This window comes from Neolamprologus brichardi, chromosome 16 (assembly GCF_056152115.1).
Source record: "Neolamprologus brichardi isolate AB-2024 chromosome 16, ASM5615211v1, whole genome shotgun sequence".
Classification (NCBI taxonomy): Eukaryota; Metazoa; Chordata; class Actinopteri; order Cichliformes; family Cichlidae; genus Neolamprologus; species Neolamprologus brichardi.
In genome coordinates this window covers 6,202,825-6,217,389 of record NC_142119.1, presented here as the reverse complement: position 1 = coordinate 6,217,389, position 14,565 = coordinate 6,202,825, and the positions used below count along the sequence as shown (strand labels likewise).

Here is a 14,565-nt window from a genome sequence, read left to right as displayed (position 1 = left end):
TTTCTTGTTTTTTTGGACTTTAAAGTTTATTGTTGCAGCTTCTTCAGATGGAACTCTGAACTCTGCAGACTCCTCTGTCTTTTAGTCGAGTTTTTATTTGCACCTGTTTATTTTCATGAGTTCTCTCATAGTTTTTGATCATTTAGGGTTTTTTTTTTATTATTATTTGGATATATCGTTTATTGTTTATTTAAAGTAATAGATATATCTTTTACAGACTTCTGGGTTCTCTAATTTAACCAATCAAAGAGTGAGAAAAGAAGTCCAGCGCCCTCCCCCTCCCTCCGCTCTTCCAAATCAGCCCCGCTCCCCCTTCCTGCACTCTTTGGGTCTGTCCGATGTCCCCATCGCTAACCGGGACCCATGTCCTCGGGGGGGAAGCAGTGAACCCTGACACAGTCGCTCTGCTCCACTGGTGCCATACTGGTGCGTCCCGTTGCGCACGAGAGCGCTTGAACCAAACACTGCACGCTTCCAGTGACGTTTTTCGGATTTCTTCAGACCTGTGGACGGTTTGTTGGCGAGAGAGTTGCAACTTTACGACTCATTATGTTTCACGTCTGGATGACTCGGTGACAGGAGGACTCGGGGGAGTTGAGGTAGCCTACAGCAGGAACAAGGAGCAGCCTCGGCTCTCCCCCGAGCGGTTTGCGCAGGGTGACACAGTGAAGCTTTTATTGGGGCTGATTGACCGTGCGGCCGGATTACATGGGCTTTTTAAACAGCAGTTATTTATGATGCTACCAATTACTCGTTGAGCTCTTGTTAGTTGCCGTTCCCTTCACTTCCTCGCTTCCAAACTTCAGTCAGTGGATCGTTGTGAGAGCGACAGGATGGGCTCGCAAACCTGCACAGCTCTGCAGAAACAGGCGCTCCTGTGGTTCGTTATAGGTGAGTCCCACACACCGTGGTTTAACGGATGCTCTTCTGATTAAGGCACTCGAATATTTCTGGGCTAAACTATGAGTTTTGTTTGAAAAATATCACAAAGAAGATCCTAAAACGGGAAGAAATAGACGCATCCTGCCAGAACAGTGTAAAAGAAACGGGTTTGGATGCACTTCTGTTGAACAGAGTTCACTCGCCTTCTCTTCCAGAGCGAAAGAAGCACCAACCCTGTGCCATTCACGCCTTTTACTTACCTCAGACATGTGAAGCAAAATGAGAAGTTTTTGTTTCCTTTCAACATAAAATACGAAATCATGCCAGCGTTTCTCAAACTGCTTTTAATTTGTAAGAATAGAATATAAACTATTTCAAACAGTTTTATATCAATTATAGGACGAGTGTTTCTCATAACATGATATGAGATTTATTACTGGACTACTGGAGGCTGGGTGGTGTGTAAACACGATAATCTCTGTTTAAACTAAAGCGTAGCAGCGATGTTGGGAAGTGGCATGTGTCAGGATGGATGTGCGCGCTGGAGACTGCAGTTGGCTGAAAACGTTCGTTCTTTTTGAGAACAATCCAGAGAGTAAGACTTTAGTGAGATTAGTGAGAGTGAGGTTTACTAAAGTTTATAAACGCTTTAGATGTGCAGAACTGACTTTGTTTGGGCAGCTTTTCCTTTGTTTGGTTTGTTCTCAAATGATTAATAAATTTTTAACATAATAATTTGTAAAATTAGTTTTTTTAATCTCAATAATGCACTGAATAAAAGTGTATTCTCTACACAACAAATCTCACAAGTTATCTTTTTAATTGTGGTGACTGTTTGTTTGGATGCTTATTAGCTAAAACCAAGATGAGCTCAGGCAGGACACCACGCTCTGCTCTTTCCTTTAAACACACAACAACACACACATGATATTTGCATAAAACAAAACACTGGCCAACACAGCACAGAATGCAAAGCTGCAAATCTGACTCGAACACAACAGTGAATCCCACTTTTAGGTGTTACAGCGTGCTCATAACGAAGGAACGACACTGTTCTATTACTGTGTTCCACTCAGGGTATTTCTCTAAACCACTGTGACACCATCTGCCTCTGTAGTGGGCACAATTTCTTTTACTTTCTTAATTAAAACCATTGCTTTTGGCTTCCCAACAATGTTTAGGTGGCTGATGGTACCAAATTAACGTGCACGTGAATTGCAGGACCCAAGGTTTCCCTGCAGATTAGATTGTGACAGGATGATCAATGTTATTAATTTCACCTGTCGCCAGGTTTTAATGTTGTGCTTGGTCGTCGCGTTTGCAGCTCTTCAAAGTTGTTGGTACAAACCTGTTGCTTGGTGAAGCGGCTCGCTTTGGAAACTTAAATAATCTTAGCAAAGACAGCCACCGAGAGCCTAACCAGAAAACCTCTGGTTAGGCTCTCGGTACGTGCCACTATGTTTGTAAAAACTCTAAGATGGGTTTTTAAAAGTGTTTATATTTGATCTGAAAGGCCACACGTCCAAGCCGAGTGGAGAACAGGTTGTTGTACGATACAGTTGAGAGGTGATATTCTTCAAACAGGTGGGACGACTGTGCACGTATATTTTAAACAGTCTCTGCAGACAGACATTCGTGGAGTTGGACTCAGTTTTTCACAGGACCGGAAAAGCTTAACAAACAGTTGTGTGACAAAGAATTAGTGAACAGCCGGCGAGGTATGACACAAGTGTTGGTGTTAGCAATTCTCAGAAATGGTCTGAAGAAGGCCTGGTGAGGTTCAGCGTGGGGTTTAAGGGCGATCATGTGCAGCAGAATTAAGACATGAAGGAAAAGTTGGACGCACAAAGACGAGATATGCCCATCAAGAGCAAAATAACAATCAGCAGAGTACCGTTAGAGGCAGAAAGATTATGGGCATCTCATTCTGTATATGGATCACTTTTCCCCCTAACTTCGTTCTTCCTCTTTCTCGCTGAGAGCACCCACATGTTCACGGCACTCGTAATTTTAGACTTGTCATCAGATTCAGCTGACATAGTCTCAGACATAATGCTAACCACTGAATGTTTCACCCTTAGCTGAACTGTAATATGAAACCTGTCTGCTAACCCTGAACTAAATATTTGACACTGTGGTCGCTGTCCCTTCCTCGGGTGTTTTGAAGCTATGAGCTTGTCAGTGGAAAAAGAAAATGAGCATCTGCACAGCTGAAATACGCACTGGAAATATGTGGCAAATGTATGCACGCTCAGACTGTGACAGTCTAACAGCAGCATTCAGGCAAGCTTCCTCTCCTCTTTGTCTTTTGTTTCCTGTAACTAATGCTCTGTGTAGGTGTTTTATATTTACAGAAAGAGAAAGTTATGAATCATCGCAGTGCCGCTGAACTGCCACATTACTGCTCCACAACATTTCTGTCTAAAATGGGAATTTTGAAAGTTTTCCTCCCAAAACTCACTTTTGTTAATATCTAACAGAACACTTGGAAATGACAAATCAAAACAAACCCTGCCGTGGAACTCGCCACAGTCATTTGTGCCATGAAGGAAGCATTTATTTCTTTTAATTTTCCATGCTAGTTTTCTTTCACCAAAGAGTGCAGAATGGATGAAGGGGAAGGAGTCTGTCACTCGTTCATAAAGGGCCTGGCACACAGAGAGAAGCTTTAATCTTCTCTCTCTGACGTGATCGTCTTTCATCTGACGGCTCAGGATTTGATTTGAATCCTTTCAAACATTTTGCACACAGAAGCAACTCAGTCACAGTGAAATGTAAAATGACAGAAGGTAAACACTTTATAGAATGACTGAGGGGGGAAAACGTCTCTGACAATTTGGCCATATTCACTGAATATTCTATAAACAATCAAAATGGTTGACACAGTTTACACAAACTGAAGTACGAAGCTCAGATCAAAGAACGCCGCCTGTCAGGTCTCCGTAACCAAGATTGTGGGAGCTGCTCTCAAAAATCTGGGTCTTGGGCGAGTTTTTAATCGACTCTTCATCCAAAGTTAAATAAAATTATAATAGAGGAGAAACCAGTTTTAATGAATTTCATTTTGGAGGCTTTATTCAGAATCAACTGGTCTTTCAGATTCATCTTGCGGGCCATCGCAACCGTGTCTCCTGCTGGCCACAGAGCGGTCCCAAGCCGAAGCTGCTATGAGACTTTAGCAGCACGAGCTAAAAAAATAATGGCTGTCTCTTTCCAAGCAGTTTTTTGTTTACACAGTTTATTGGTGTTATTGTGTCCAGGCAACAAGCATACGTGGGAACGCCAAGGATACACAACATAAACAGTCCTGGGAACCATAATAAAGCTTTTTTTTTCACTAAAATGGTTGTAAAACGGAGGAAGATAAAATGAAACTGCGCCACAGAAGCTGAAATAGATATGAACTCAACACTAATTTATTACCTCATAAAAATGATGAATGGAACACGACAATTGTTTGTGGTTGGATAACAACTCGCTTAAATCTTGTGGAACGTTTGTGGCTCATCATGATTGCTAAACGCTGCGAACAATTTCAAATGTCTGCATCTGCTCTTTGTTTTGATAGTTTGAGTATTTTGTTTTTAAATCTGAAAAGACTGTTTAAAAGTGATGCTGGGGATGGACCAGTCCATCTATACCAGGCAGGCATCGCTAACATAGAGACACAGACATCCATTTGCACCTGTGAGCAATTTAGCAATAAATAAATGAATAAATGAATAAATAAATGACACGTTAACTGCAATAACCAGCAATAACCACTGTGCTGCCACATACTGTCCAGTCATTAAGCAAAATTTATAAGACGGATATGCTAATTATGTAATTTTACTGATAGTAATTGATAGAACTGAAAAGCTAGTGGGGTGGCTGTAGCTCAGGAGGTAGAGCAGGTCATCTACTGGAAGGCTGGTGGTTCCATCCCCCCAGCTCTGCATGCCAAATATCCTTGGGCAAGATATTAACCCTAAGTTCTCCAATGCATGCATCCAAGTATGAAAGTTAGTAAGCACTTAGAATCATAAAAAAAGTGAATGTGGCATGTTGTATTAAGCGCTTCGAGTACTCTTTTGAGTAGAAAAACGCTCGATAAGAATCAGTCCATTTACCATTGTTTTAAGTATGAATTCGGCCTATAGCAGATGCAGATACTGATATCGTTTCTGTTTGTGTATCATGTTTTTTTATAACTATTTCTCGTCTTGTGCCAAGAAAATAAAGAAATCTTCTTTCTACGCTGACGCGAACAACAGAATCGTCAACAGCTGACATTTCCAAATGCATCGTTGCTTGGCGATAGGCCCATATCGGTCAACAGAGCCAATATTGACCAATAGCAACGTCCAGCCAAGTTATCAGTCTTCACTTAAACCCGACAGCTGGTATGAAGTGTTTGTGCTGATATGTGCGTGATGGTCCGAGCCGCCCTGTCATGTTCTTTTTAGAAAGATGAGGCTCTTTCCTGGCAAACCTTCCACATGAGTCATACTTGTTATTTTTTAAATTGTGCTGTTTTTGAACTTTAACATTTAGCATGCTCGCTGTAACCTGTGGAGCCTGAGATGTGTTTCGTGTTTTATACAGTTTCTCTGAGCTTTGCATGGTCTGACCTTGGTGTCGGTTTGCTGGGACGTCCACTTCTGGGTAGACTGATGGCAGTTGTGAATGTTTTCCACTCATGAATAATCTTTCTCGCTGCAGGATAATGGACTTCAAATTGTTTGGAAATGGCCTTTTAGCCCTTCCAGATTGATGGGCAGCAACAATTGCCTCTCTAAGGTCATTGCTGATGTCTTTCTTTCTTGGGATTGTGTTAACGCTAGTGATGTGCTGATCGATCCTGAAATATCGATTCCTCCGATACCAATCATTTATGTTCTAGAATCGATTCTCACATTAAAATATCGATATTTTAGTAATTTAGGGTACATTTGTAGTTTATCATTAACAGGAACACAGTGGAAATAAACTATAACATTCGGATTGTCTACATTCAAAGGAACTACTTCCTCTTCCGCCTTTCATAGTCATGTGTGAAATAAGGCTGTATAAATGTGCCGCAGCCCCTTGGCGCACGCACTCACAAGAATGGCTGAGCGTAATTGGAGTCATGTGCGGACGTATTTTACCTCCACAAACAGCTGAGACATGGTTTGCGATACATGTGGCAAAAAAGTGAGGTGTTGTGGCAACACCGCTGACCTTGTCAAACACCTCAGAGTAAATCATATCACAGAATATGACGAGCGTATGTTGAGGCGAACTGAAGAGGAGTGGACAGGTGCTGCTAGGGCGAGACAGACGTCTCTCACGGAGTCCTTTAGTGCTGCAGGCAGGCAATGTGTTCAAATAGCGCAAAACTTCAGTTTTTTTATTTCTATATGATGAACTCTGTATTATTAAGTGATAAGAATAAGTAATCTGATGTCCTGTAATCATTATGACGCTATAATTTGAGATACAATAAATTAAATGCGTTTTTGTACAGGGTATCAGTATCGGATCAGTATCGTCGATACCACCCTGAATTTTACTTGGTATCGGATCGGAAAAGATATCAGTGGTATCGCACATCACTAGTTAACGCACACCTGAATGCTCCAGACCAGCAAACTACCCAAAACCTCTGCTTTTATGGAGATGCTCACACTTACTGATGATCAACAAATCAAGTGCATGTCAGTAGCAGCACCTGGCTGCCACTCACCCTCTTAATTCTGCAGTAAGGGTGCACTTAGTTTTCCACACACTGCTTCTCAGTTTTTCCCAAATAAATAAATGACACGGTAACCTCTTACAGAACCAGATGTTTTTTTATTAAGTCCTGATATGTAAAACCTTAGAATTTAAAAAAGATGTAGATTCTTTTGACAAGAAACCATTTTCTTAAAATTGGAAAATTGGTCCATTTACTTTAGTATGATTTCAGCAAATGTTTATCCCACCACCTGAAGGACAACGCAGAATTTTTAGATGATGAAATTCTGCCTTTTTCTTCAGCAGATAAGCAGTTTGCTTCATCAGTGTGGAATGGTTTATCCGTCCAGTGAGATGTTGTGTTCGGTTGGCTGACATCCACGAGCCCCAGCAGGCACGGATCTTTTTTGATGCAAGAGTGTGAACACAAGGGAACACAAGGGGGTGAGAGACAGAAAGAGCACAAGTTCGACCCCGACTGCTCCAGACACATTTTCAGCAGTCTGTGATGCTGCCACCAGAGACAATAATGATAATATTTCTGTCAGGTTTTCGCCTCGCTCCTCAGCTGAGCTATCAAATATCTGGATAGATTGTGTAAAAGCTTTTCAGTCTCCGTTCTGCTTGGACAGGGTGCGTATTTCTGATATGAAGGACTCAAGGGAGCATTTTTAAGAAGCTTCATAGAGCAGCAGATAGCGGGGGAGGGGAGCAAGAGCTCGAATCGCTTTAACGAGACAGAAAGAGATAAACGAAGTAGGTGTGGCCGGGCTGTGAAAGTTTTAATAGCGCTGATTTAGAATTGTGTCTGTTTTGTAAAGTGTGCATTTGGTGTGTGTCTGTGTGCATCCTGTGCAACAAGCCCGCCCACTGGACCTCAGCTAATTAGATAGATGGTTAATGAGCCAAAGAGAGCCAACAAAAGTAGTCATGCCTTGTTTGATGGAGCTGTTTTTCATACAGTTATCTAATAATCATGCGTAATACTAGATAACTTCCCTTGTGCACTTCTTCATCTGTGTGAGTTCATCTCCTTCTGCGGCTTCTCTATTTATAAGGAAAGTTAAGATATCCTCTATAGGGATTAAATAACTCTGCCTCACGCTTCATTGGGACGTCTTCAAGCTAGCAAAGCTCACAATGGGAAACACAGATAATAGCCCAAGGCCCCTCTTATGCACTCCATATGAGTGTTTCCAGTATTTAGCTTTTCAAATCTCCTTGTAGTACAGAAAGCTGCAGCAAAAGCAGTTTACTGTACCAGAGTCAATATGTGCTAACCCATGGAAGGCCTATTTTTAACTTTTCTTTCGAGAGCCCATTTAACACTCGTTTGAGAGGATTAGTGAGCCTAAAGGCTCTGCCATAATTGGCGAGCAGTAGGAACAGCTCCGTGTTTGCCTACAGTTTTTAGGAGAGGGGAACTGAAGAGGTGCAAAGTGTCAATGATCACTAACGATCAGATCTTCTTAATTAGTTATAGGATCGGTGGTTATGCAAGAGAACAGCCATCTTTCTGGTCGGGGGTGCTTTTCTAATGAATAGGCTGCCTGTTTGTGTTTGTGTGTATGTGAGCGAGCATTCACAGTCCATTTAATTCAGTTGTTGAACCCACTCTCCAAACCGAATGCTGGTATTGATTCCGTTTTGCATTTCCATAAAGCTGGCCGATGACATGCAGTGATGAATGATTTTTGAAAGTTCAGGTGTTGGCATTTCTGTCTGATTATTCTTTTGCTATAGCAAAATATAGCTGAGGTCAGAACTGTAGAAGGTAAAAGAAGTACGTGTCAGTTTTTCTACGTGATAAAGAAATGCTGCTGTGGTAAATAAATGAAATCTGTCAGAATGAAGAAATTAATGGGTAAAATTACAAGAAAGGTTCTGGCAGCTAATTGGCCAGATTTCTCTATATCCTGTGCCGTTGACCCATTGTGGGGAAAAAAGGAGACTTTTCTGTCATTTAGTGTTACTTTCGTGTAGTATGACTGGCCATAGAGAAGATCTTAATCAGTAGAAGAAGCTGTAAAACATATAAAAATACCTTTAAATCCCCAAATCTATGTCCGCCTTCACATTTTCAAAACCTTCCAGTGGGCTGGACTGGAGTCTTTGCAATCACCCGTTGTGAGGGATAAATGAGTATTCACTGAGCAGTTGCAAAAAGCTGAGGGGGCTGATGGTCAAAGCCCCAGATGGGTCGATAAGGCCTTTTTTCCAATTGCGATTGTTTTGGTTACTATTTCTGTGGTTGCCAAATGAGTGGAAGTGAGGACTGTACCAACCGTGGAAATCTGATAGCAACCAAAGGAGGTTTTTGGTGCACCACTTTCTCTGCAGTCGACCTCCAGGAGCCACTGCAGGCTAGCCTGAGAATACACATTTAGTTTGTGTCGTTATCCAATACAGTGGACAAACTTTGGGCAACGTGTGCAGGACATTATGAATCATGTGCACGCGTCTGTGCGTGTGTAGAAATCGCTGTGGTCAGGAAAAGTATGCTGTTGTGAGCTCTTGGCAGACACAACATTGGCATATTATCCACAAATAACGTGGTTTTATCTGGTTTATTAGACAACAGCGAGGTTTCTGTACATCTGACACAAATCAACATCGGCATTCATTTAGAGTTAGATGTCTGAAAATTATTATAAAATGAACACATTCATAATTTCAAGCCAATTTTAGTCAAACAGTTTCTTATGTGACGGGCAACATTTATTCATTACTGTTGAAAAGTGAACAAGAAGAGTTTTTGGAGCATTGCATTAGATTACTTTGATTTCTCAAACTAGCATTTATATTTTTAATCAAGTTTCATTTACAAGGCTTAATTGCATTTGGTGTTGATGATCCATTATGAAAAAGAATCAGAAAGTGTGAACATAACTCCTCTTCCTCTTCTAGTCCTCGAACTAAGAAACAGAGAGCAGGTTTTACTGCCCATTTGTCTGGCCCAACACTCTCATATATTACATTTAACCTCACTGAGCAGTGACATAGTAAGCCTGTCGCAGCGGCTCACTCAGCCGGTGAATCAGGCTGCAGCTTTCTTTTGAAGATTTTTTTTCCCTCTGCGGCATTTCTGCTTCACATGACGATACGTCAAAGTGGTCGTGTGCAGGATCCAAGCCCACGGCATCGAGCGCCTGAGACGTAGCAGTCATGTAATGCCACCAACAAGTCTGAAAGCTATTTCTCCAAACATTTATCCTACCAGGCTGGTCAAATAGTAACACATTGGTATTTATAGTAATGACCTGAGGTAGAAGTGGCTGAGTGATGGGACATGCAGTGCATACTTTTTGTGCTCAGGAGCTCTCTTACAGGAAAACTGCTGAGCTGCTGGCACATTTTATGGTTCCTGGGGTTGAGAAGCTCTACTAAAGTCTTCTGCTGAACTTCACTCACACAGAATTATCTTTTACCATGGAGTCCAACTTTGTTGTCCTCTGACTCTTTCTGTGGTCTATGTTGAAATACACGTTTGATTTGGACATTCTTGTATGACCAGAATGAATCACAACAACTTTAATTATCCACTTAAATTTCCCAATACACTGTGCTTTTGTTTATCCCAGCATTCATGTGAGGCTGAAAACAATTCCATCGGCAAATAAGCAAACTTTAACTCACAAAGCTGAGACGGTGGACATGAGAAAATCGTGTCTTTAGCCTGTCAGTTTGGGACAACTGTAAAAAACATCTGTAGGATCTTAAAATTGTTCAATACAGGACAGATGTGTTTGAACACTACAAGCACCTCTGGTAGCTGTGAAGCTTTTTCTGAGGCTCTAGATCACTGACAGATGGCTCATCAGATACAGAACCAGTCAGAGACACGCTGCTCGGTCCTTCCTGAATGATCCTACGACTCCCTGATCTAAATCCATAATTCTTTTGTCTTATCACTGCTGAGGATTAGTTTGCTGCTAATGTTACAACTTTATCTCACATGGCAGAGTACATACAGAACTTACTTTCAGTATTTTCTTATTTTCAGTCCAGATAATGTTTTTATTTTTAATAATGGTGCTATATAAAACTGTTTTATCAAACCTCAGAGTTTTCAGTAGTTCATGAACAAAAGGATCCAGTCAGTGCTGCGTGCCTGTGATGATGGTATTAGAGACATCAGCAGAAATAAAAAACATCTGAAAGCAAGAGTTTAGGGCAGCCTGAAGACTGCTTACTATTATTGAAAGAATTTCCCCCTGGGATTAATAATTTATTCTAATTCTAATTCTTACTGACTCTCAGGGAAACTCGCACATATAGTGGATTTATTTGAAACGTTACCCATTTTTAATATGAGCTATTAAATGTGAATACATTTAACTATGTGTGTACACTCACTGACCACTGATCGAATTAGCCAATCACATGGCAGCAACCCAGTTCCTTTTGTCATGTAGACGTGGCCAAGACTAACAGAGCATCTGAATAAATAAACAAAGGTGATTTAAGTGACTTTGAACTGGATAGCTGTTAGTCCCGGACTAACTGGTCTATTTTAAAAGCTGGGATTTTCCCACACAGCCATCTGTAGCGTTTACAGAGAATTATCCATGAAAGACAAGATATCCACTGAGTGGCATTTCTGTGGGTGAAAATATCCTGTTGATGTCAGAAGTTGGAGGAGAAAAGCCAGACTGCTCCGGGCTGATAGGAGGGCAACAGTAACGCTCTGAACACACAACCTGGCAAACCTTGAAGCAGATGAGCTAGAGCAGCAGAAGACCAGACTAAGTGTGGATGTGCCACTCACAAATCTAAATCATGTCAGTAAAGACCAAAGATAATAAGGAAAAAACACAATCGCCTTTACTTTCTAAGAAATGATTTTTGAAAACACAGTACACTGATCTGTGTCAGTGAAATGCATATTTTTATACTTTTTTTAAGTAATGTGATGTGAAGTAATGTGGTAATTTTGATGCTGTATGTTTATTGTAGGGCTGGGCGATATGGCCTAAAATCCATATCGCGATATAATTTGAAGCATGTGCGGTAACGATATATATCACGATATATTCTTTTCTTCTGTATAACGTATTTTCCACACTATAAGGCACACTTAAAATCATTTAATTTTCTCAAAAATCGAGAGTGTGCCTTATGTATGAATTCTGGTTGTGCTTACTGACCTCGAACCAATTTTGGCGTGAAGAAATGTTGCTGCTTTATCAGGTGTAACAGTTAAGTTTAACATCCAGGCATCCATGAAAACTTTATTCAATTTAACGGAGTTAGAAGTTAACAGGAAGTTAGCTTGCTAGTTTCCTCCTAAACATTTCATACCATGTTCTGACTGAGAGATTTTTGAAACTAATTCAAACGTACAGCTCTGCTATCACTTCCAACATAAATGAAGACAGAAACTAAACAGCAGTGGCGTTTGCAGGGTTACTGAAGTTGGATTACCTGGTATATAATGTTGTGCTACGTGATTGCTAGCGACACAGCTATGTTAGCATAACATAAACACAGTGGAGCTGGAGGATGAACGCTAACTTTTTTTCCACTCGATAAAAGTTAACGTGAGGGATTCTGGTGGTCAGGGACAAATGCAATCGCATAGCAGGATGCTATACACGGGCCAAACTTCAGTCAGGAGAACAACTGAGATTATTCATCCACAATACGAGGTTAGTTATTAATATACTGCAACAACATGGGAATAGAGCAGCTGCGAGAGAATTCAACATTAATGAATCAATGTTACGGTAGTGGAGGAAGCGCAGTTTTTGGCTTTCCCCATATTTCAAAAGTGCTTCATCTCTTTGCTATGACTGTCGCCCGCCATAATTTGCAGATGATAATGGTTTTAGCTGTTGCGATGCTTTCGACCAAAACAGGCACAGCTTGATGACATCATCAACATGCGCTATCACGATAGAGCAATATAGTCAAAATCTCTATCGTTGGCCAAATTTATATCGTTTCTATCGTATATCGTTTATATCGCCCACCCCTAGTTTATTGTATTTATATTCTGTACATTTATACGGTGCAGGTGCACATACAGGTATAGAAATGGTGGGTTTGCATTTGCTGAGAAGAGCTTTGCTGGCCAGTCTTCCTCCACCTTAATAGGCTTTAAATAATACATGAGGCATTTTGGGATGAGGATTTCTGGTGGCGTTTGGTTTCCGCACAGATCGTTTGATCTGTGACCTTTAATTCCTCAGTTCTGTTTGTGACAATGGCTTCAGATTTCCCAGCCTTGCAGTGTTACAGTTAACACTGCGGATTAGATTTTTACAGCCATTTCATCCATGAAAATCCTCTCTCACAGGTCACAATGTAAAATAACCCACGTTAGAAATTTACGTTGGGTTTTCCGTAAAGGTTGCAACTGGGGAAAAAAAAACTCTATTAAGGTTGAATTACACGCTGGAGCTCAAATGAATCGCCTTCCATGAGCCCTTTTTTAACTGTTTCCCTCTTTAGTGTTTGTGATGCATAACTCACCGATTTACTGAAGGGGATTTAATGTCAAATTGAGCGAGTCAGTGCAGAAAATCCCAAATTGGACCAAATGAGAGCAACGTGTTTTGCACATTTTGGAATTTGGACATGTAATTGCAGCTAATTTGCCCGTCATGCAATGGAATTAAACATGAAAGTAAATCAAGATGCAGAAATATCCTTACGCCACTGTAAAGATTACACAGTGTTGCAATGAATATTGATTATATATGGGAGACATTTATGCTTTATTTCACACAAGACCACATCAACCAGCTATAGAAATAAAAAGCCAAATCCAGAGGGTGTAAATTTCTTCTCTGTGAGTGATCAAGTCACGGCAGATCTAAGCCGCAGTTTCAATAAAACCAGCATCCCTTCGGATGAGGTGAGATGAGTTTAATCTCACGCCAGGCTGTAGCTCTGTGGCTGCTGGTAAATCTGGACAAATAGCCCGCTGCTCCACAGTGATCACCTTATCATCACCTCATTTTTACCTCAGGTAACAGAGGTACAACATTACCTTCAGCATCCTTCGCCTTTAGTTTATTATTCAGAGTCATTCAGAGTTTTCCATATGGAAATGAGCTTAATTAATAAAAGCACTCACCTCATCCTCTTAGTGATGTTAGAGAAAGGTTCTCACAAAACTGTAAACAAAAATATCAATAAAGCTAATTTCTTTTTATATAATGAGACTTAAAAACAAAATTAGACGATGTTTACTCCTCTAAAGCAATCAGTCCTAGGTGTTCTGCAGTGAGATGAATGAAAAATGGCAGAGAGAATTGAATGTGCACATTTTACACAATAAATACAGTGAAGCACAAACTAACGGTGCTTTTCTCTCTCAGGTAAAACTCCACCAAAAATGCTGGAACTGGTTTCACACTTTGCTTTTTTGTTTGTTTCTTTGTGAAAGACATACACAGAGACATGCATACATAGTTCAGCTTTTGTTTGGCATAATTTTGTACTTCTGGGGAACATGAAAGTGATTGCTTTGACATTAATCATGAAGACATGAGTGCAACAACACACCCACTGCTGTGAAAATGGAGAAAATCTTTAGATAAATCCAACACCAGGGAAAAAATAACATTAAGATACGATGCAATTTTTCACCGCAGGGGGAAAAATGCATGAAGCTGTCTTCTTTCTTACCTCTCCACATTTGTCTGTTGTATAGTCGGTCATGATTGGTGTGTGTGCACTTATTGATTTGTGTGCGTGTTTGTTTACGCCTGTCTTGGATATACATCTGTGCATTTGCAAAGCAGCAACCCAGTCTTAACTGTTACGCCTCAGCAGCTAATGAGCATCACTCAGGCACCGCTAGTAAACAAAGCGTGTCCGAGTGTGCATGCGTGTCTTTGTGTGTCTGCGCTTGTGTTGTGTTGTCTAGCAACATGGAGCCAGTATTTCAGCACCTTGGTATGAGCTGCAGTAGGTGCCACATGCACACACGTGTTAGCTCATGCTGTCATGCTTGACACCCACAAACCCACAAAA

General features: G+C 40.8%; 1 protein-coding gene across 2 annotated transcripts in view; it reads left to right on the top strand.

The window, feature by feature from the left end:
- The first annotated feature begins 306 nt into the window (after nt 1–306).
- The window catches only part of ramp1 (receptor activity modifying protein 1), a 75,210-nt gene continuing 60,951 nt past the window's right edge, over nt 307–14,565 (top strand). For both annotated transcript variants that reach the window (XM_035909048.2, XM_006793675.2), the window contains exon 1: nt 307–891. In XM_035909048.2, the coding sequence (XP_035764941.1) occupies nt 834–891 (58 nt within the window). In that variant the 5' untranslated portion in view covers nt 307–833. The remainder of the gene's footprint in view (nt 892–14,565) is intronic.